The sequence below is a fragment of the Grampus griseus genome (assembly GCF_964374135.1).
Source record: "Grampus griseus genome assembly, chromosome: 5".
NCBI lineage: Eukaryota > Metazoa > Chordata > Mammalia > Artiodactyla > Delphinidae > Grampus > Grampus griseus.
The window spans coordinates 74,165,954-74,188,158 of record NC_138998.1 but is presented as its reverse complement, the minus strand read 5'-3'; the positions used below and the strand labels follow the sequence as shown (position 1 = coordinate 74,188,158).

General features: G+C 45.8%; 1 protein-coding gene across 12 annotated transcripts in view; it reads left to right on the top strand.

The window, feature by feature from the left end:
• The window catches only part of KALRN (kalirin RhoGEF kinase), a gene marked incomplete at both ends in the record, with an annotated part of 639,791 nt that overhangs the window by 385,668 nt on the left and 231,918 nt on the right, over positions 1 to 22,205 (top strand). For all 12 annotated transcript variants that reach the window (XM_082654652.1, XM_082654658.1, XM_082654657.1 and 9 more), the window contains 7 exons: positions 501 to 615; positions 3,414 to 3,529; positions 4,032 to 4,154; positions 11,592 to 11,774; positions 13,040 to 13,158; positions 15,956 to 16,022; positions 16,615 to 16,724. In XM_082654652.1, coding sequence (XP_082510778.1) covers positions 501 to 615; positions 3,414 to 3,529; positions 4,032 to 4,154; positions 11,592 to 11,774; positions 13,040 to 13,158; positions 15,956 to 16,022; positions 16,615 to 16,724 — 833 coding nt within the window. The remainder of the gene's footprint in view (positions 1 to 500; positions 616 to 3,413; positions 3,530 to 4,031; positions 4,155 to 11,591; positions 11,775 to 13,039; positions 13,159 to 15,955; positions 16,023 to 16,614; positions 16,725 to 22,205) is intronic.

The following is a 22,205-nucleotide window of genomic DNA, read 5'->3' as shown; positions in this document are numbered from 1 at the left end:
CTTATTGAGGCGGGGGTGGGTTTGATGGACAAATATGTTTCTAAAATATGGGGCAATTTCCATTTAGATTTGGAACATACAGTTAATAGGTTTGATCACTAAATTTGCTTTCTCAAGTCTAAATTAAGCTAATGTTAAAGTGGCTTACACCAGTGGTCATATACGAGGCATTCTGGTGGCAGAGGGAAACCAACCTGAGAGTCACTCTCACTCAGGTGGTCACGCTGAATCAACACGTAGTAGTCAAAGGGTGGCTGATTTCTGGTTTTGTCTGTGATGGAAAGGGGAGAGGCACAGGGAGCTTTTCTTTACTCAACGAAAGAGTGAGTAAGTCTCCTGCATTGGAACTGGAGTATGCATAAACTGGAAGTTGCCCCAGGACTCTGTTCCCCCAGAACCCCAGAAGCCTCATCACCGGCACCCCTTCTCCAGTGTCTTAGATCATGTGCCCCTACCAGACCCGGACTTACGTGTGGGGCTTCACACCTTGTCTCTCTCAGGCCTGCACCCTGGCACGGCGGAACGCTGAGGTCTTTCTCAAGTACATCCACAGGAACAATGTCAGCATGCCCAGTGCCGCCAGTCACACCCGAGGACCCGAGCAGCAAGTGAAAGGTCAGTGCAAACCCTGCCGGCCTCGAGCCACTTCAGCCGCATGGACCAGAGCCTGGGTACCTGGTCTTCATGTGACCTCAGATTTCCTGGTTCTTCTCCTTGCATGAGAAGAAGTGTGACGTGGGATGGTGTGGGTGGTGGCGATTCAACATGCCTCAGGATTTGGGATGGGAAAATGACTATAAAATTTCCCCAGAGCTTTTGCATTTATCTTAAGAGTTGAGAACACCGCTAATAGCATTTTCTGAAATGACAGATGGTCTCTATGTATCTACACTGTGCAGTACATGGCCACTAGTCAACCCCAGAGACCAAGGCTAGGGAGGGAAGTGACGCTGACTTGGCGTGGGGAGTGGGGACAGGCTTGGCGAGCTGCCGAGCAGACAGAGGGAAGCTCTGACCTCTGGGAAGGGCCTCTCTCCTGCTCAAGGAACTCAGGAGGTGCGAAGATCAGAGGCCACTGGGGAGAATTAAACTTAGTAATCAAAGATCCCTACAGAGAAGAGGGAAGCAGCATTCCTTTTCCAGATGTGCCACCCTGTTTGCAGCCGAGGGGCCCTGTGGGTGGCTAGCATTATGTCACCTTCCCCTTCCTGCAGATTTTTCAAAGCCTGTGTTCTGATGTCCAAGTGCAGGTGGCAGCTCGGGTGAGGCCAGCTGCCTGCTGAGAGTGCACACACCCCGCCCCCGCCCCAGTGTGCTGAGAGTGGCGGCCACCCAGGGTGAGCAGGATGTGCCGCACCTTCGTGGGGGCCAGGGCAGGGTTTGCCCAAAGGAAAGTTTACCAGATGGGGCACAAATGAAACCTGAAACTCATTAGGATTTTCACCTGAGCTGGATTGATTCTCTCAGCCACCACAGAGGGACCTCAGTGAACAAAACTCTGACTAGGAGACAAAAAGAGTAATAAAGGAAACGCAGGTTCTCACTGTCTTTGCCCAATGGAAGCTTCCACCTGAGCAGGGACCTACAATCTCTCCTATAGCCATTTCCTTTCCACCTGCTGCCTGGACCCAAAACCAGTGCCACTTATTTTAAGTTTTTATTACAGGAGCAATTATTGCTGCATAACAACGCCTGAAATTCAGTGGCCTACAGCTATAAGCATTTATCATTCAATGACTATGTTGGCTTGGGGACCAGCTGCCTTGGCTGGGCTCAGTGATGCGGTTCTGCTTGAGGCTGCAGGTCTGGCTGGCTTGGCCCCTTCACTGCAGGGTGGGTTCTTGTCTGCTCCATGCGGATTAATTCTGGGACTTTGGTTGAAGGGGCAGCGGTTACCCAGGAGGACTTCTTATAGAGGTGATGGCAGAGGTTTAAGGGGCAAGCTCAAGTGCACAAGCACACTTCAAGCCCCTCGTTGTGTCCTATCTATTAACAGCCCATTTGCCAAAGAAAGTCATGTGACTGAGCCTGAATTGGGGGGTGAGGAAGTACACTTTGTCTCTTTGGGGAGGAACTAAAAAGCTACATATAATAAGGGCAGAGGTATAGGGAGAGGTGAATAATAGGGACCATAAAAGCTCTGAGCCTAAGAGAGGAGAGACAGATTCTGTCCTTAGAGAGCCAAACTTCCGTAGGGCATTAAAAGTACACAAAATCAACAAGAACTTCTAAGTACAAGCACTGCAATTTGGGCTGCGCCTTTTCTGTAGAGCACAGTAACTCGGTAGACCAAGGTGGCTAAGGACCCAGGCTCTTAAGTCAAATAGCTCTACCCCTTTATCTGACTGACCCTGGTTGAGTTTCCTATCCTCTCTAAGCCTCAGTTTCTTCATCTGTAAAATGGAGATAATAGTGGTCCATGCATCCTGAGGTACTGTGAAAATACGTACCTGCCACATAGTGAGTACTGAATAAGTGTTAGCTTTCCATAGCATCATTGTTGTGTATTTTATTAGTATCTAATATAGTTAGCAGGAAGCAGGAGGCAAACAACACAAAATAAATTTTATTGCTTCAAGCTTAGGACAGACTATTCGACACTTCAGAAATCCATCCACATAACCAGCTGTTTCTAGAACAACAGAAGTAGAGAGAGGGAGGGACATGACATGGACAAACAGCTCCCACGGCCACCGTGGTGCCCCATGCCTTGTACACATCCTCGCACTCACCTTCATTAGAGATGACGTGAGAATAGCTTTTAGCTTTTCTTATGATCGGTCCCAACCAGCATGGAAGTTTGGGCCTAGAGACATGATTCCGTGATGACGTGATTCCAACATATCTTCCCTAGGCCCATAATTTAGAGGTTTTAAAATTGAGATTGTGCTGTTGAAGTGCTAAGTGCACAGCCCCTTGTATGGGACAGAGCTCGTGGCAAGTGACATGGCTATTCATGCCGTTACCCCAGTCCTCATGCCGTTCCCCTCTGGCCCTCTCCTAGAAGCCCTCAAGAGTGGCTGGTGTTCCTGTCAAGTCCGTTCACTCTCTGCAGGCTCCCAGGCGCCAGTTATGTTAGCTATTATTTTCAGCACCGATCATTCCCAAGGTCTCTTATCATCAAGGACTAGCTTTGGCGTGAAGAGAATCAGAGTCACTTTTAAGTCACCCTGGGGACATCCTCTTCCCCCCTTCATTGATGGAACCTCATCAACAGGCCCTCCCCCAGTCTCCCTGATCTCTGGGAAATGCTCTCTGGACCAAACTTTTGCTCCCTTGCTTCTGGTGCTGGATCAGTCCGATGGGGAGACTTGAAGGTCTCAGTTATCTGGCACGTGGGAGCGGGGCTGAAGCAGCTAGTCAGATTTGCTCAGGACCTTCCTGTGACCAGCGCCCATCTCTCTGCCCTGCAGCCATCCTGAGTGAGCTCTTACAGAGGGAGAACCGTGTCCTGCACTTCTGGACCTTGAAGAAGCGGCGGTTAGACCAGTGCCAGCAATACGTGGTGTTTGAGCGAAGCGCCAAGCAGGTATGTTCAGAGCTTTCCCTGGCATTGCCTCAGTTCTGGGGACCATACAGAGGCCTAGGTGACCAAGACTTGGGACAGTCCTCAAGAGGGTCATAGGAGCAGGCAGAGTAGAGACAGGAGGTGGGGATGGAAAGAAGAAAGCATCCTTGTGCTGACCAGCCGTTCAGCCTTCACCTGGCACTCTGTTCAGAGTCTGGTACCAGGAGTTGGGAGGAGATGCTGGGGGCAGATTGCTCTAACTCATAGATGACACTGGGCCTGGCCTAGAAGGGTCCCCAGTCCAATGGACAAGACACTCTCTTTGCTGGTGGGTTGTTCCAGGTCTAACAGGGGAGGGCTCTTTCATAAAATCAACTTCCACGCTACATACTGATTGAATCGTGCCGGCATTTCCTAGGCCCATCATGCTGTCCCAAACTACAAACCTTCACATCAGAGCATCGAATGTTTTCTTACTAACAGCTGGCTTTTGGGGCACTGAATGGGTTGTTTCCTCCTACAGGCGCTGGACTGGATCCAAGAAACAGGTGAATATTACCTCTCAACACATACCTCCCCGGGGGAGACCGCAGAGGAGACTCAGGAGCTGCTGAAGGAATATGGAGAGTTCAGGGTGCCTGCCAAGGTAGGAAGCATCCCGGAGCCCTCCCCTTCCACCCAGCACTCCTCAATCTGGCCAATTTCACATTGTGGGAGGGAGGACAGCCTCTGTACACAGAAATGCTTGACTACAGAGGCAAGGCGGGGGACACACAGGTAGGATCATTTCCTTTGAGACCAGAACATCCAAAGAGATGCAGCTGTTGGTAGAGCCTCTGTATGCAGGAACTCAACTCCTACACGCTGTGCTTCCAAACGGTACTCATCTTCGTGCTCCAGATTCTGGAATCTGCTGTATTCTTTCAGACCAAATAAGGCAAAGGAATGTATTCATGTGAAATGCACATTGTGTGGGAATATCAGCCACATATTCTTAAAATTTGAATGGCTTGGGAAGTCCACCTTTTGGGAAGGGCCAGTGGCTGTGTGTGGGTTCACAAAGCAGGTTCCGGAGCTGACTACTTCCCTCGGGCCTCACCCTGCAAATGAGCCAGGCTGAAGTCTCTGGGGAGCAAAACATGCACTGGTGCACGTACCACACACGCTCACACCCCCATTCACACCGAGGTGGAGAATGAAAATAATATAATAGAAGGAAATCTCATTTTCATCTGTTTTCCCAGCCAGGATTTGATCGGAGGACCCTTGGCTTTGAGTGAAATCTGATGTCTCAGTTCCCTCTTTGTAGCATCCTTGTCCCTCACACGGGGCTCCCTGCCATGGAGGACCATCCTTGGCATCACTTCCACATAGGGCAGATGCTATTCCCAGGATGAGAGGAGCCTTCGTGAGTCGGGGTGCGGGGCAACGTATTAATGCCTACCTTATCCAGAGATCCCTCTGACACTACAGCAAATTTCTCTCTAACCTGCTGCAACAAAATTAGCCCCTTAGCCTCGTTCCTGAGCTGGTATTTCAGAAGTGGTCATCCACTTTGTGAATCCTACACTCTGAACTCTTGATAGTGGGGAGCCTTCCCCTGCACACTTGTGAGCTTTGGGACCTTTTCACCCAATGTGAAGGACTGTCATTTCAGATAAGAGATTCCTTTCAATACCAGCTAGCGCAGACAGTGCCCAGGAGGTGGCAGACGCACAGAACCCTTTTCAAATCCAAATGAAAATGGTTTTGAATTACCCACTTTGCACCTATCTGCCCCTCTCCAAATAGTGTCAACAACGAACCACTAAGAGGCTGAATAGTATCAGATCCACTGGTGATCCTACTGACGTAGGATGGATCACGGCAGAAACCCAGAACTTCCTAGGATCAGAGTCTGTCCATCGCTGAAGTGGAAATGTGGAGAGCCATTCAGTCAATTTAATTCATCCTTCCTTTACAGTCTTCCTGTCTTTCTCTTTTCTATTCACATTGTTGTCACCCTAATTGGGTTCCATGCATTTGGCCTTTCCTTCCTTCCAACCCATCCTGCCCTTCACTGGCGTTCATCTTTAAAACGCCACTTTGGTCAGATTACCACCCAGCTCAAGAGCTTTAATGATTATGCAGTGCCTTTAGGCAACACTCAACAACGTCTACGACTGTGCCACCTCACCACTGCCACTGTATCTTCAGTTAATGTGTTTATGCAGATTTTATGCTCCAGCTGAATGGATATTATTTTTTTACCCTCCGAGAGATACACCATTTATTTTCTTGCCTCTGTATCTTTTCTATACTATTTCTCTGCCTAGAATATCCTTCCCTTCTCTCTAGTTTGTACTTTTTAAGAAGACCCCGCCTTCCCACTTCAGTGCCTCTTCCTCTGTGTCCCTGCCTACAAGCCAGATACAATCGGCGTATCCCTGCACTGCAGACATTGTCTGTGCAGCCCTTAAGGCACCTGACCTGGACCATCCTGTCCTCCCGGCAGCGTTATCTCCTGTATGAGCCTGCAAGATCCCAAAGGACAAGAACCATGCTTTATTCACGTACCTAACTATATCTTATGCATTGAAGGGAGGCTACAGATATTTGAGAACATAAGAGAAAAAGAAGTTTGGGTAGATTTCAACAATGCTTCCTCCCCAAACCTCTATTTAATATGATTCTTTTACTTTGACTCTCTCTCTGTTCTCTCTCCCTCTTAACTGTTTCTCTTAATGAGATTTCATCCTCCCATCTATCATTTCCAAGTTTCAGGGCTATTTGTCATGAGAATATCTACAAGATAACAAATCCAGCTGGGGACCTTCTGATGAAAGGCAGTAGCCTCCGGCCCCACTGCAGTCCCACTTACCAGAAGCAAACCTCTTTTAGCCAGCCATCTTTGGTTTTAATCTTTATAACCAATAAAGTGAATTTGAAATGGAAACCAAATTGAGCTTAAACCGCACGACAGTAAGTATGGTGGCCCTCATGATTGAACAGAGCAACAGAGTATACTGAGTATATTGAATTATTATACTGTGTTCCAAAGAAACAGATAAGTAGAAGAAACACTGAATATAAAAAGGTACCTTCTATATAGCCATATACGAATGTGAGAAGAAAAATAAGATAAAGAGAATTTGGATGAGGATAAGAGGAAAACAAGATTTTCTTGTTGTGGTATGCTGTGGACAACCCAGTTAGAAGAATGCCAATGATATTTTCCTACTGTGGGTTTCAAAATTTATAAGGGGTCAAGGTACATGGTGATAGGAAAGCTTAATCATCTTGACATCTGGAAGAACTCTATTTCTTCTAACAGCAAGACTCTTTAGATTCTTCTGATTTTACAATTCAGTGGTTTTTCGTACGTTCACGGGGTTGTGCAGCCATCGCCACTGTCTAGTTCCGGAATATATCATCCCTCCCCAAAGTAAACCCCATATGCATCAGCAGCCACTCCCCTTTTCCCCTCCCCTCAGCCCCTGGCAACCACTAATCTACTTTCTATCTCTATGAGTTTGCCCGTTCTGGACACTTCATGTAAATGGAATCATGGAATCATAATACGTGGTCTTTCATGTCTGGCTTCTTTCACTTAGAGTGTTTTCAAGATTCATCCATGTTGTAGCAGTACTTCATCGGTACTTCATTCCTTTTTGTGACTGGATAATACTCCACTGTATGGATAAACCACATTTTGTTACACATTCATCAGTTGATGGACATTTGGATTGTTTCCAGTTTGGGGCTACTGTGAATAATGTTGCTGTGAACATCTGTGTACAAGTTTTGGTGTGAACATATGTTTTCAGTTCTCTTAGGTATATACCTGAGAGTGGAATGGCTGGGTCAGGTGGCGACTCTATATTTAACTTTTTGAGGAAATTCCAAACAGTTTCCCAAAGTGCATACACCATTTTCCATTTCCACCAGCGGTGTATATGAGTTCTCACTTCTCTACATCCTCTCCAACACTGGTTATCGTCTGTCTTTTTTGTATAACCATGCTAGCGGGTGTGAAGTGGTATCTCATTGTGGTTTTCATTTACATTTCTCGATGAGTAATGATGTCGAGAAAACGCTTTTCTAAACTGATAATTTTATCTCTGAAAGTGAAAGAAGCTATAAGATAAACTGGACTAGCTTCTTCTTAACAAAAGAGAATTAAGTGATAATGAAAGTGACTGGAGCTTTAGCTGAACTAAATGATGTCTTTGAATTCAGATAGCCAGGAAAAGGAACACTGGGCTTGTCAGAGAGGCACTTTCTACCAGAAAAGTAGAATCTAAACAGTTCAGATAAAACATGGTCATGTTTCCGTTTCTGAGACTCTTAAGAGGAATGAACAGAGCTCACGTGTGGTAGACATTTTTGAAAGGTTTAGTTTTTCATATTTAACAAGCAGATCTTTCTCCTGTGGAATGAATATGAAGATACATCTCAAGGAACGGTTTTCCCACTCAGGGAGCACAATAATTCCACTCCCCCAAAGAATACGTCAATAAGTACAAGGCAGGTCAGCAATGAAAGGCCAATTGGATGCTTATAATTAGATTATGAGAATATGTCAAGAAGGCTAAATTTTAAAGACTTGTCAGATTTTCAAGAGATACCAAAAGGGCTTTTTACAAACTATATTCGGAGTAAGGTGCTCTGATTAGGGGAAGATGATATAATATTAACTGATCAAAAGGAAGGAAGAGAAAAAATAAGAAAAATAGAACTACTGAACCCTTATTTTTAACCTCTGTCTTTTCCAGCAGAAAACATAGAATTGAAAATGAAAGGGCAAAATATATACTAGGGGACACAAGAATCCCAAGATAAGTGAGTTGTGTTCTAAATTTCCAGGCCCAAGTGAATTATATCCCCCAAAAGCTCCCTTTGTCCACAAGATCATGTCCATACTCCTGAACCTAACATGCAAGCACCTCTACAATCTGACCCCCACTCTATCAGTCTGTATACGTTACTCTTCTTGGTGGCAAGATTTGAGTTTCAAGCTGGCTTAAGTTTAGAAGGGGAAAAGACTTTGTATGGCTGTATGTGGAAATAAAGAAGACAGAAGCTGTGCGGCTGGACCTCGAAGGAGCGCAGGAAAAGCTGAATGACTCAGCCCAATGGGAAGAACAAGACACGTGGCATAGTCTCACCTCTGGAGATGAAAACTGGGATGTCACCCAAGACCAGGGCAGTTCCAGCAGCCACGTTTCCGGGTCAGCTCATCTCAGGAGATCGGGCATACATGACGACCACCACTGTGATTCAGCTTCCCTTCTCTCCTCTACTATTTGCTTTCACTTCTACTCTCCACCCAGCCACCCAGTTCCCTGTCTCTACAGTTCACATCCCCAGAAAAACCAGCTTAATTGACCCAGCATGTTGCCCCTGTCCCTGTTTAGTCAGAGCTTCTAGGCCAGGACACCTTGGAAGTCACTGGCTGCATATTGATGGGCTGCCCTCGTGGGACAAGTTTTACCTCTGATCTCATCAGCGGTAGCCAGGCATGGGGCGGGTCGCACTGTGCCACCGTAGTCACCCACGTATAAGAAATCACTTCAGACTGCTCTCAGTAGGGGCCGTGGGCATGGTTGGGGTCAAATCTTTTCATCTAATTCTTCCCACTGTAAACCTTCAATTCTTGCTGGTCTAATTTTACTCACCTCCCAGCACAATAATTACGCACTCATCCATTTACTCAACATTATTATTATTATGGTATACATAGTAGACATTGGAGCTACAAATGAATAAGATCACACTCATCTCTTAGAAGCGCATGGTCTAATGAAGGAGACATAAATAACTCAGCGTGATACACGCCGAAGTAGCAGCGTGTGTGTGGTGCTGTGGGAACCCTGGGAAGGGCACCTCCCACTCGGCTTGTGGGGAGGAGGAGAGGTGAGGCAGGGCCACTGGGGTGAAAGCAGGGCTGAGGAGGAGCCACTCATCACATTGTGGGGGGCAGGTGAGGTTTATTTAACATGGCTGGAATTTCGGGGCCACGGAGAGCAGTGGAGATGGTCACGTGGGCACGTGAGGCCACGTGGGGAAGAGCTTGTCTACGCTGCCAGTTTCACTGTCTGTTTGCTCCCCCTGGGTCCCACACGTACCTGGAATGCTCTTGATCACAAGCCACTATCCCTGTTGACTCTGAATCAGTTTTGATGTTTTAGGATCTAATTTCCTCTGATAGGAAATTGTAGGGCTGCTCTGGTAGGACTGCTGCTACCAATTGGCTATAAACCCCCATCTCGTGCTCAAGTCTCCTTACCAAGAGCAGAGAATAAATGTGTGTGTCCAAGATTTTATATGAAGATAGATTTCTTGATTATAGCTACAAAAATTAATCACTGTCTTAAGTAAGTGACAAACCTAAGAAAAATTGTTTCCCGGGTTAGAGGGGAAGCCCTAAATGGAAGAAATGGAAGTCCTTGGAATACCAGGTATCTTGTATTAACCGAGTCCCAGCGCCATTATTTTTGCCTTTTCGTTGCTAAGGAGGTGTTCCTCCTGTCCTCATACCTACCTTCTTTCCTTCACACCGAAGCTCTTCTGGTTCCTTATCTCCCAGCCCTGGGGCCCAGCCCACTGTGCTGAGGTAGGAGAGGCTCGAAGGTGTTGAGTGAGTTGCTGGGGAGCGGGAGCCCTGGCCGTGGGGGACCAAGTTCTCTCTGCTTGCCCCTCTGGCCAGAAGCTTCCCTTTGGCAGTTCTTGAGAGGGTCAGTCTCTCGTGGGAGGGGCTGTGGGTGAGCCTGGAGAGGCACGGGTGAGGGTGGTGGCATAAAGAAAGAAAGGCCCTTCTGTCTGTTCTGTTCTTGATCCAGTGATTTTCTGTCTCAGTTTCCCTCAATTACCCAGATCGTAGCATGATCCAAACCTTGTACCTACTTTCCCCCAGTCGGAAAGATAAAAGATTACTTCTCAGAATATTATGTAAATATTCTTCTGAGCAAGCGTTTGCTTGTTTGAATAGCCCTTCCGTTTCCATATCTTACCCAGCACAGGTCCCGCCTCCCCCATGACACCTTTTCTGCCCCTGCCAGCCCACCTTCATTTTTTTCCTGTTTTAAAATTCCTGCCGTGTTAACTATACATATTTCTTATTCTGACATTCAATTACATAATGCCCTGAGTTATTGAACTACTCTGTGTGAAAATCTTGTCCCTCTAGGGATATAGACAGTCTGGTGGAAATCTCTTTTTCTTCTTTTGTTTACCCCCCAGGGCTTTCCCCACAGCCCTCTGCACAGTGATGTGGACAGAGTAGATGTTGAACACACTCTTGTTAGAAATGAAATTGACCCACGTCAGGGCTCCACCTCACTTAGCCCTGTGATGGACACTAGCTTTGTTCACTCTTCTCTCTCTCTCTCTCTCTCTCTCTCTCTCAAGGAAGCTAAAAACAAGATCCTGGTGGTGAAAGGGACAGAGTTTACTCTTAAATCTGCTAGTTAGATTTCTGTACATCCTGGCTGTGCCAACTCACCTGATGTTTAGAAAGCCTTCTTCAGGCCAGTAGAGTAAAGGGAGAGAACTAGAAACTATGGACCAGAGGCAAACGGCTCTATCACTTACAGGTTGTATGAACTTGGACAAGCCCTAAGTCTCTCTAAGCCTCAAAGAGACCCGTACCACCTCCCTCCACCTGCCTCCTAGGGACGCTTTAAGACTCAAACGAGTCTCAGATGTAACATGAACATACTCTGTAAACTGATGAAGTGCTATAGTAATGAAAGAGATTCTTACATCAATAACCATACTGGCTAACATTTATTGCTTACTGAGTTTTTACTGTGAACACTGTGTTCCAGACACATCCTACATTGTCAACTCATATAATGCTCACGACAACCCTACAATATAGATACTATTATGATCCCTATTTTGCAGATGAAGGAACTGAGGCACAGAGGGTTTCAGTAGTTTGCTCAAGCCCTCCCAGCCAGTAAGTGACAGCACTGGGATATAAACGGAGGCAGTCTGGCTCTGGGGTATCTATGGCTTCTGTGAAGAAGGAAAGAGGGCTGGAGTGAAGGGCCATGATAGTAAAGGTAAGCTAGTAACTTACGACCATCTTTTGGGGCAGCAAACAAAGGAGAAGGTGAAACTCCTGATTCAGCTGGCCGATAGCTTTGTGGAAAAAGGCCACATTCATGCCACAGAGATCAGGAAATGGGTGACCACGGTGGACAAGCATTACAGAGATTTCTCCTTGAGGATGGGAAAGTACCGGTACTCTCTGGAGAAAGCCCTTGGAGTCAACACAGAGGTAGGTGTGGGATTGCCCAGCTGGGACGTCCTCCTTTCTTACCTCTCAGTACTGCTGTTCATTGCCGTGGAGGGAAGCTGGGTTTGCAGAGGAATCTTCCTGAGCTGTTGACCCCTAGAGCATTGCCTTGTGTTGTCCTTCTCCTGGAGGGACTGGATCTTGCTGAGCCATTGGCTTCCAGCTCTCCATGACTGGTGCTATACACAGTGCAAAATTGGCTGGCCAGGGGTAGGGCCTGTGGCTACAGAACAGAGTTTTTCTGTGTGTAGAGTTAACTGTTGACTTTGAGGATTAAGCCCTTTATCTTGGCTTCATCAGTACTGTCTTCCACCCAATTATGTTAATCAGCAAATGATTAGAGTCCTCAGTGTGTATAATAGTGCTCTTTCAAGAATAAGGTATGCAATTTGTATAAAGTCTGTTTGACATTTCAACTGAAAAGAAGTACTATTTTCCAGGAAGCAAAGGAAGACTGACTTTTAATCTCTTCTTTATAATAGGGGTCATTAACCTATGAATTAAGAGCGAAATACAGACTGGCAATTTAATCCTAGGATTTCTAATTCTTAAATCTTTAAATAGGCTCATACTCTGAAGCAGAGCAGACTAGAGAATAAAGTGGCCAAACCACAAAGATTGGGGGAATTAACGTCTCCCCCAGGCTTTAACCTGTGAGACTTTTTTCCTAGAGGTTTTTATTCTATATAAATACCAAACAGTGGTTGAAATAAGCATGGATGGGCAATTAGAAAATTCAGTAATTGTTCTATCATTTAGCTTTCTATTTCCAAGGGAAGTTGCTTGTTTAAATAAAAATATTTACTTTTATTATTTTCCCTTGACAAATGAAAGTTTTATATCTTTTTACATTTCTGTTTCACAACTGTTTTAATGGTTAATCATCAGTCTTAGACCTGTGTGTGTGTATGTGTGTGTGTGTGTGTGTGTGTGTGTGTGTAGATCTAATCAGGCCCAACGTCCTTGAGGAACTATGACACTAATTATAAAATGTGTACATTCTTTTTCTTTGTTGCGGATATTATCCCTGAGCATTTGACCTGAACATTTTATACTTCTCTTATTTGAGAAAAAAATTATCCCATGAAGAAGAGTGCTTGTGGGTAGCAGTTGGTGGGATTCCCCATCTTCTCATCCTTCTCCGTAGTATCTTTCTCTGTTCTTCCCTTCCCCCACCTCCACCAACTCTGGTGAGTTGCTTTCCCAAAGCATCTCCAAGGTGACCTCTGCGATCTCTCTGTGTGTAGGATAACAAGGACCTGGAGCTGGATATCATCCCAGCAAGCCTTTCAGATCGTGAGGTCAAGCTCCGGGATGCCAACCATGAGGTCAATGAAGAGAAGCGGAAATCAGCCCGGAAGAAAGAGTATGTAGGGGGTTGGGCGTGAGACGGTTCCACCGACTGGCAGGCTCCTCATGGCTATGCTTGGTTTTCATTGCCACCCGTCCCTTTAGACAGCTTGCTGTGTCCCCATGACCACCTACAGAGGTTGGAATGGACAGACATGATGCTTCCACCCACATTTCACACTAACCAAGAACTTTAGGGCATTGGACAGAAGAAACAATGAACCATGTCAACCTTACAAACCGCGTCTTGATCACTCTGCTTTCTTTATATCAGTGTTACAAAGTTACACATAGCCAGAGATATGCAAGGGCTTTATGAAGAGTATTTTGACATTCTTTTTGGGTAATGCTGGAAAAAAAATGGTGTGTTCTAAGATTAAGAAGGCCTCTGTAGTTGATTTTATCAAAATGAAGTAGGACCACAGGTCCCTTGGAACTGAAGAAACTCAAGCTGGTCTGTGAAGTCAGAGCTTAGGTTTCATCTGGGCTGCTGTAAGAAAGTATGACGAATCAGGTGCTTTAAGCAACAGAAATGTTGTCTCACATTTCTGGAGGCTGGAAGTCTGAAATCAAGCTGTTGGCTGGGTTGATTCCTTCTGAGGGCTGGGAGGGAAGACTCTGCTCCAGGCCTTTCTCCCTGCCTTACAGATGGCCATCATCATGTTCACGTGGCGTGCTCCCTGAATACAGGCCTGTGTCGACTTCCCTCCATTTTAAGGATACCAGTCATTTTGGAACGGGGGCCCACCCTACTCCAGTATGACCTCATCTTAAATTGCATCTGCAATGACTCTGTCTCTAAATGAGGTCACACTGTGAGGTACTGGCAGCTGGGACCCAACATATGCATTTTGGGGGAGACACAATTCAACCCATAACAGAGAGGGAAATGAGGAGACAACACGTGGCCAGATCTTCCTGCTGGGCTGTCTCTGAGACACCAAATAGCCAGAGGACGGTAAAGGGTGGGTGGAAAGTAAAACAAAACGGGGTAGAGGGTAGTGGAGCAAAATTATGAAGAAAAACAGGAAAAACTGCAGGAAGCAGCTGGAGAAAAAGGGAGAAGGTAGAGGCATGCCAGAACCCAAGGCAGTAAAATCAAAGACAACTTTTCAAAGCAAGTGGGATTACGTTCCTTCTGATATTCCTTCTTTCTTTGTTTACCAAGCACTTACAGTGTACTAGGAACTTTGCTTATAGGATCTTGTTTAATCCTTGCAGCAGCCCTGTGTGATCAGCTGTTTTATAAGTAAGGAGTCTGGGGCTTGGAGAAGCAAGTCCTGCCTCTAGGAAATGACAGTCATAATTCAATTCCTGGTTGTCTGACTTCAAAGCTCATGGACTTTCCACTCTACCAATAGAGCAAGATTAACGAGAGAGTGACTCATTAACTCCTGCAAAAGGGAATTTTTAAAATCAATAATTTAATAGAAAGGCCACTGCTAGAACAAAGTTTTGCTTTAAGGAAAATCCCACCAAGATAAAGGTTCAGGAAAAGATGCTGCTCATTTTAATATTTCTTCTGAAATCTCCAACCGGGGGCACTCGGGATAATCCTTCTCAAAATTTTTATGTGATGGAACACCTTGTAAATAGGGATTCTCATTATGAAGTTCCATGAAAAAATGACATGGAAAATCTAAGATAAATATATAAAAATATATTTTGTGCTGATATTATTGTATATCACATGCCAGCTAGGAAGCACCATTTCTAAAACAAATTTGTCAAAGAAAGAAAGTGACGTAGGTACACTACAGTGAAGCCACGCATCGTGAGTTGGACGCCCGCACGGGTACATTGTGTTGTTTAGGGGTCCAAGGTGGAAGGAGCCTTCCCCTTGCATATGTGCAGCACAGCTTCTCTTTTTGGGAGACTGAAGAGTAGTCAGTTAATATCATTAGCTTGTGCTGTGCTTGGATCACATGCTCAGCCTCATGCACATCAGTTTGTGATGTAAAATAACCCCATTAGAAGCGAGAGGTCAGCACACTATGGCCTGCAAGCCACATCTGGTCCACCACCTGTTTTATATAGTCTGTAAGCTAAAAATTATTTTTTATATTTTTAAATGGTTGAAAACTATCAAAACAAAACAAAAAAAAAACAAGAAGAATATTTTGTGGCGTGAAAATTAGATGAACTTCTTTTCTGTTCATAGTTTTATTGGAACACAGCCAGACTTACTTTTTTAACATATTGTCTGTGGCTTCTTTCACACACAACAGCAAAGCTGAGTGGTTGTGACAGAGACTGAATGGCCCACAAGTAGTTACTCTCTGGCTCTTTACAGAAAAAGTTTGCTAACCCCCAGTCTCGGTGGTGGTGTCTTGGGCATCTTGTTTCTGGCTTTTAAACCTGGTTTAACCTGTGGGACTGTGAACTGTTTTGGTGTAAGTCAGCAATTCTACTCAGCAAGAATCATCATTCTGGGAGCTACAGTAAGAGGAACATGGGAAGCTGAGTTGGTGTCTAGTTGGTGAGAATGAGTGTGAGTGGCATTACAAGCTTATGTGCACACACACACACAGATGTGCAACTGAGAGCCCACACATCAGCACAGAATCACAACATGGTAGAACTGGGGGGGTAAAAGGGGAAGAGAGTATGGAACTAGCTGAGCACAAACATGCTGAAGGGACACAGAGCAAATGATCAGAGTGAGAAGGACTCAAAGGAAGAGACGTATATTGGTAAAGTAGAAAAATAGGACATTCAAGAATGTCGTAAATGCTGGGGTGGGGGCGGTGAAGTTTGAAGGAAGGGAGGTATTATATCTCTAACCAACTAAAAGCCCATTTGCTTCCTTCTAGATTCATTATGGCAGAACTGCTTCAGACAGAGAAGGCTTATGTGAGGGACTTACACGAGTGCTTAGAGGTAAGTCTTGCGGTCATCAGTTCTCAGCTATATTAGAAACTGACATCCTTGCCACATCAAGTCCTGGAGAGGAGCTCAGTACTCTGTCTTCTCCCGAAGCTTGAAGAATAAAAAACCAACCAGAGGACATCTTTCTCCCAGAGTCAATAATAATTGCATGGGAGTTTAAAGTGCTTTGGAAAGAAACTTTTCTCAGACTGGAACTAGGCCCAGCAAAAAAAAAAAAAAAAAAAAAAAAGCATATAACACACTTGAATTCAAAATAAAATCTATGACACAGTCGCTGAACTTAAGTTGAGTCTAAAAATCTGCATCCGACACACAGTCAGACTCAAACACATTTAATAAATAAGAAGACTGTGGAGTTTGTATTCTTGCTAAAGTCTGGGATGTGAATTTCCCTAGCAACAGTTCACAGTAATGGAACATCCAGGTTTTCGTTCTTTCCATTCTGCTTACTTACCATCTCACTTTTTAGGCTCTACATGCGTTCCCAGTCTGAGCCTTACCCCACAGCTTTGAAGCCCTGTTTGTTCTGTGTATATTTCACGTGGCAGTGCTTGCCAGTGACGGAACTGTTGCTGTCTTACAGACCTACCTATGGGAAATGACCAGTGGTGTGGAGGAGATCCCCCCTGGGATCCTTAATAAGGAGCATATCATCTTTGGCAACATCCAGGAGATCTACGATTTTCATAACAAGTAGGTTGGTGGAGGGTTTCAGTGGAGCACACTCAGGGCCATAAATACCCAACAGCAGGGCTTTCCCGACAAGTGGACCAAAGCTGATTGGGAAATCTTGCCTGGTAAAGTATTGCCCATTAAATTTTCTAAGTCAGTGGCTGTCAGACTTCTTTCTCACTCACACTTCTTTCTCTGCAATGGTCTAGAATTCCTAGTGGAGGGTGAAGTCAAGTATTCATCAGTGTCTCTCCCCAGTGTCCTGAGGGACCTACCTGCCAACATCTTCAGACCCAATCAGAATGATAGCCAGGCCTTGAGGAAGTAAAAGTGGCTTCTGCTCATTAAAACTGTTGGGAATCCTGACATTAGAATGCATCTGAGGCTAACCTCCTACTCTGTGGGCCTTAGGCTTCAAATTCCACTGAAGTTTTCTTTCAACCTAAATACTTCCTCCACCCTTAACTACCTCATCTTCCCCACCCTCAACCAAAACAACAACAGATGATAGATAGATAGATAGATAGATAGATAGATAGATAGATAATCAAACTATCTAATGGAACATATTTCTTGACAGCTTATAGGGGAGAACATCAATCAACCCTCTATGTTTTGTTGAAATCAGTAGAATCATAGAGCCCTAAAACCTCACAATTCATTTTTTCTAGCTCCAAACTTGATTTAAATATCTTTCCCACAGCATACTAAACATGTTCCATCATTAACAGAGGGTCAGCAAGAACATTGGTTGATTAGTTACATAATAACCAGCTTATGGAAATAATTCCATTTCCAAAGTACAAATAGAGGAAACCTCAAGACCTGAGAAATAATGTTGACATAAAGTCCTATAGCTTTCTGAGAACCCTGTTGCAGAGAAGGGTTGAGGTAGAGATTCAGGGTTGTAGGATACAGTCCCGAGGACGTCCTAGGGTCAGGCTAGTCAAGGCTTTGACTGAATTAAGCCGTCATGATGAAGATGAAACTGCCAGCTCGGAGAGGTCCTGGAGAGGCAGTGGGCGCCGGTGTAGCAGCCCCCCTGAGGCAAGATTCTAAAACAGCACCGTTCCATCGAGCTCTGTGCAGTGATGGGAATGTCCCGTGTCTGTGCTGTCCAGTACAGTAGCCGCTGGTCATGTGTGCCTCGCGAACACTTGAAATGTGCCTATTGTTACTGAAAACTGCGTTTTCAACTTTGTTTAATAAATATAGGTGGCGGGCTTCCCTGGTGGCGCAGTGGTTGGGAGTCCGCCTGCCGATGCAGGGGACATGGGTTCGTGCCCCGGTCCGGGAAGATCCCACATGCCTCGGAGGGCCTGGGCCCGTGAGCCATGGCCGCGGAGCCTGTGCCCCGCAATGGGAGAGGCCACAACAGTGAGAGGCCCGCGTACCGCAAAAAAAAAAAAAAAAAAAAAGAGTAGCTGTATGTATGTGATCTTTCTCTAGGACCTTTGTCTCTGTAGGTATTGAATGGAGAAATTCCCAAGTACCAAAATTTCTATAAAGAAGAAGAATTCACTATATAGAATTTAATACCTACAAGTAGTAATTTTAACACAACTTGGAGGTTTAAGTGGAATGATACTTAGGTTTTACCCTCCACTCTCCCTATTTTCGTACTCTATCTCTTTATTATAGAACTAAATGTAAAGATCATGAAGCTTATCTACTCAAAAACTAGATCCATTTCTACTGCATTTTGCTAAGCATTCTGGGAGCGCTCGGATAAGGTAGTATGTGCCATAAATAGGTCCCCCAAACGGTAATGATTTCGCTAATGCTGTCTCCCCACTTTGGCCTACAGCTCATGATGTGGGGAAATCATTTATTTTCAGTTTGCCTTGTATTAGATTTTCCGCTTTGATAAGGACAGCTATTTGTTTAAAATGCTCATCACCTTTGGTGAAATCTGAACTTTACTTTTTCCTTTTCAGTTTTTGGAGATATGGCCATATGTGAGTCTGGGCAATAACATTTTTATAAAATCTCTGCTGTCAGGGATCAGAAGGTCTTCCTGACCATCAAGTACAACCATTTCCATTTACAGATAAGGACACTGAGACCCAGAGAGGGGCCAGTGACTTGCCCAGTATGTCACATCTCTCCCTTGAAAGATTAGGCGTAGATTCCAGGGGCTGGGTTTCCCACCTCAGTGCTCTCTCCCCGTCCCCTCCTCCATAGACCACCAGCTGGCACTGCCAAATCTGGTTTGTTTGATTCATATCTAACCAGCTTCCGTGTGCATCCTCAAATTTGAGGAAAACCCATTTCTTCCATAGGTGTGTCATCCAGGTCACACACCCTTACAATAATGACCTGAAATAAGTCAGTTTTCAGCAAGGGTTGGAAAGACAAGTAGGGGACCAACAACCAGGGCTGGATAACCCTTCTGCAAACTCCCTCCTCCAGGTCTGGCCAGAAGCTATTAGATTTGGACTTGGCCACCACCCACTGCCCTACCAGCCTAGTGTTCCCCGGCCCGAGGCTGAGGGCCAGGGCCAGGGCTAAGTGGGACTGAGCTGAGACACTGGCCAGGCCCAGGGCAGCCTTCCAGGGCACCAGGTAGCTGGGGTCAGTGGGGAGCAGAGGGTGGTGTGCAGCAGGGCAGGAGAAGACAAGGTGGGGGGGAATGATGGGAGAGGCCGGTGAACCACTGAACCAGGCCCACACTTCCATGATCTCCCAGGAGTTCCACCCTGGGGTCAGCCCTGCACTGGTTTAGAGATGGAGTTGGTACCCAGTGAGGAATCTGACCAAGGCTCTGCCCTCTGAGTTCTGGGAATCAGTGAGGTACTGGTGATAAGGGTAGAGGTGAGCACAAGTGCAGATCAAAGGAGCAAAGAAAATAGTCTCTGTTGGAGTAACAGGAAGGCTTCCCAGAGGAGGGGCATTTGAGATGGAATATAAATAACCAGTGGGATTTGTACAGCCAGGCACGGCTCCCTTGATGATGGAGGAGAGTTTGAACACAGGCCCTTTCAGGGAGGAGAGTGGTGAAGTCTAGGAGGGAGGCCGAGAGGCAATGGGAGGAGTTTGGGAGTGAGTCTGAACCCTGGGTCAAGGATGGGGGAGGTCTGGCCGTCACACTCCTACTTAGACTGTGTCTTGTCACGTCTGTGTCTGTGAGATAGAGGCTCAGGAGGGGAGAGGTGGTGGGTGGAGATGGTATGAGTCAGAAATGGTGGTGTAGGAGGGCACAAAGGAAGGCAGGAGAGACAGAGTGAGTGGGAAAGTGGGGCAAAATACCTGGATAGAGGAGAAATGAGAACAGTGGATAACAAGGGGAAAGAAGAGATGGGGAGAAGGAGAGAGGAAGGAAGAGGGGAAAGGGGGGCACTACTAGAGGGAGATGGTAGATCAGCAGAGAGGGAGAAAGGGGGAGGGTCGAGGGTGAGGGGGAGGGAGAGAGATGGATAAAGACCTAGACCTCCCTGCGTCCTATTGCAGGCAGGAGCATCAGCAAAGTGCTTTTCAAATATTTTTGATCATGAACCAAAGAAAAATTATATATCATGTCCTGATATGCATATGCTTATACATTATATATAAGAGGAAAATTAAGTCCTCCAAAATAACACCCTCACTATGTGTGATGCACTCTGATATTTTGGATTAGGTTCCATTCTCCTTCCTTTTTAATGCTGGTTTCCACCCACTAAATTGATTTTACAACCCCTTGAAACACAGAGGGTAGATCTGTAACTACAAGGTGAGGAGCTGGCTCCACCAAGTGGTGAGAAAAGGGATGTGCAGGTCACAGCCCCTTCTGGAGGCCACACTGCCAGGCTGCGGCTGCCTTCTCCTCTGTTGCCTCTCCTACTCCTTCCCACACACACACCCCTTGCTTCAAAATATGCGTATTCTGTGCTTTCTATGCTTTTTTCACACTCCAAGAAAATCTCGTTCTATCCTACTCCCTTGTTTTATAGAAACTGGAGCTTACAAAAGTTCGTGACCTGCACAAACCAATTAGTAACACAGCCAAAGAATCCAAGTCTTCATAACTCCCTATTAAGTCACACTGTCATTTTCTTAATATTCAAATGCCAAGCGAAGAGGAAGGGGAAGACTTGTGATTTTCTTGGGCCCTAAACCCATACTCTAAGGGATAACTGAGGCCTTACCCATCAGAAAGGCCCTAAAAAAAAATTCAGCTGTGATTTTGTTGCTATTGTTTTTCAGTAAGCCATCGACATTGGTGCTGGTTATAGATATTGGGGAGGACCCAAAGTCTAAACATTCATCTGGGGGTGTTCAAGTCATGTTCATTTCACTCGTACACACTAACTGCTTAGCGTCCTTGCCTAGTTGCTAAACAGGCTGTCAATGGCTATGAATAACATTAAATGTGAGATTGTTTATATTTTACTTTAACATTAAACTTATATTTATGCAATAGTTTTTTTTTTTTTTTTTTTTTTTTGCGGTACGCGGGCCTCTCACTGTTGTGGCCTCTCCCGTTGCGGAGCACAGGCTCCGGACGCGCAGGCTCAGCGGCCATGGCTCACGGGCCCAGCTGCTCCGCGGCATGTGGGATCCTCCCGGACCGGGGCACGAACCCGTGTCCCCTGCATCGGCAGGCGGACTCTCCACCACTGCGCCACCGGGGAAGCCCTATGCAATACTTTTTGATTCATCTGATCACACAAGTTAAACAAACTTAGGAAATATTAGCAAAACAAATTGAACAGGTAGCAGTGCAGCGAGATAAACTACTGCTTGAGGTTGGAGGTGAGGGTGGGGCATATGCTGAGTGAGAGTCCAGCCTTGCACACTTTGCCCCTTCACCGCTAACGTAAGCTGAAGTTTCTGCTGTGAAATAAAGGGACAGAGCCCACTGATTGTCATGGCTCAGCCCAAGTGATCAAACTGTGCTGATAAAACACTTCTGTGAACAATCTGGTACCTTCCCTGGAGTGTGCGCAACTCTCCACTAGTTTGACAGCTGCTCAGTATGCTAACCAGCTGTCCTGGCCTGCAGTCCAGAGCCTCTTCCAAGATGGGCTCTGAATCTGTCTGGTCACTAATGGATCCCTTAGAAACGATGTCTAGCTCCACTTGTATGAAAGCATTGATAAGGGGCAGTGTCCTGGACTGCCTGCAAAGATGAGCCTGATGCCTTTCTCCCTGGCTGCCTCCAGCTTTGTTTGTCTCCTGCTCATTGTTCTTCTCCCCCCTGCCCTGTTACCACAGCACCGCCCCCCTCTTCATTCCCCTTGTCCCAAGAAGTGTGCACGCACATGCTTGAGAGCACGCATACACAAGGTCATCACACATGCTCCCCTTTAAATGCAAGCTGCACCCTTGACGTAGAGGTCCTCTGTGAAGGATATACTTCTCCAGAAGCAGTAAGAATATAGGCCAGATTTACCTTTGGCAAGAATAACAAAATCAGAATGACTCAGGGTGCCTTTGGAATGGTGCTGTTTCCATAGTACTTAATGACAAAGCTCACAAAGCTTTTCTATCAATAAATGCTAGAGGTTTCATTTCCCAGGA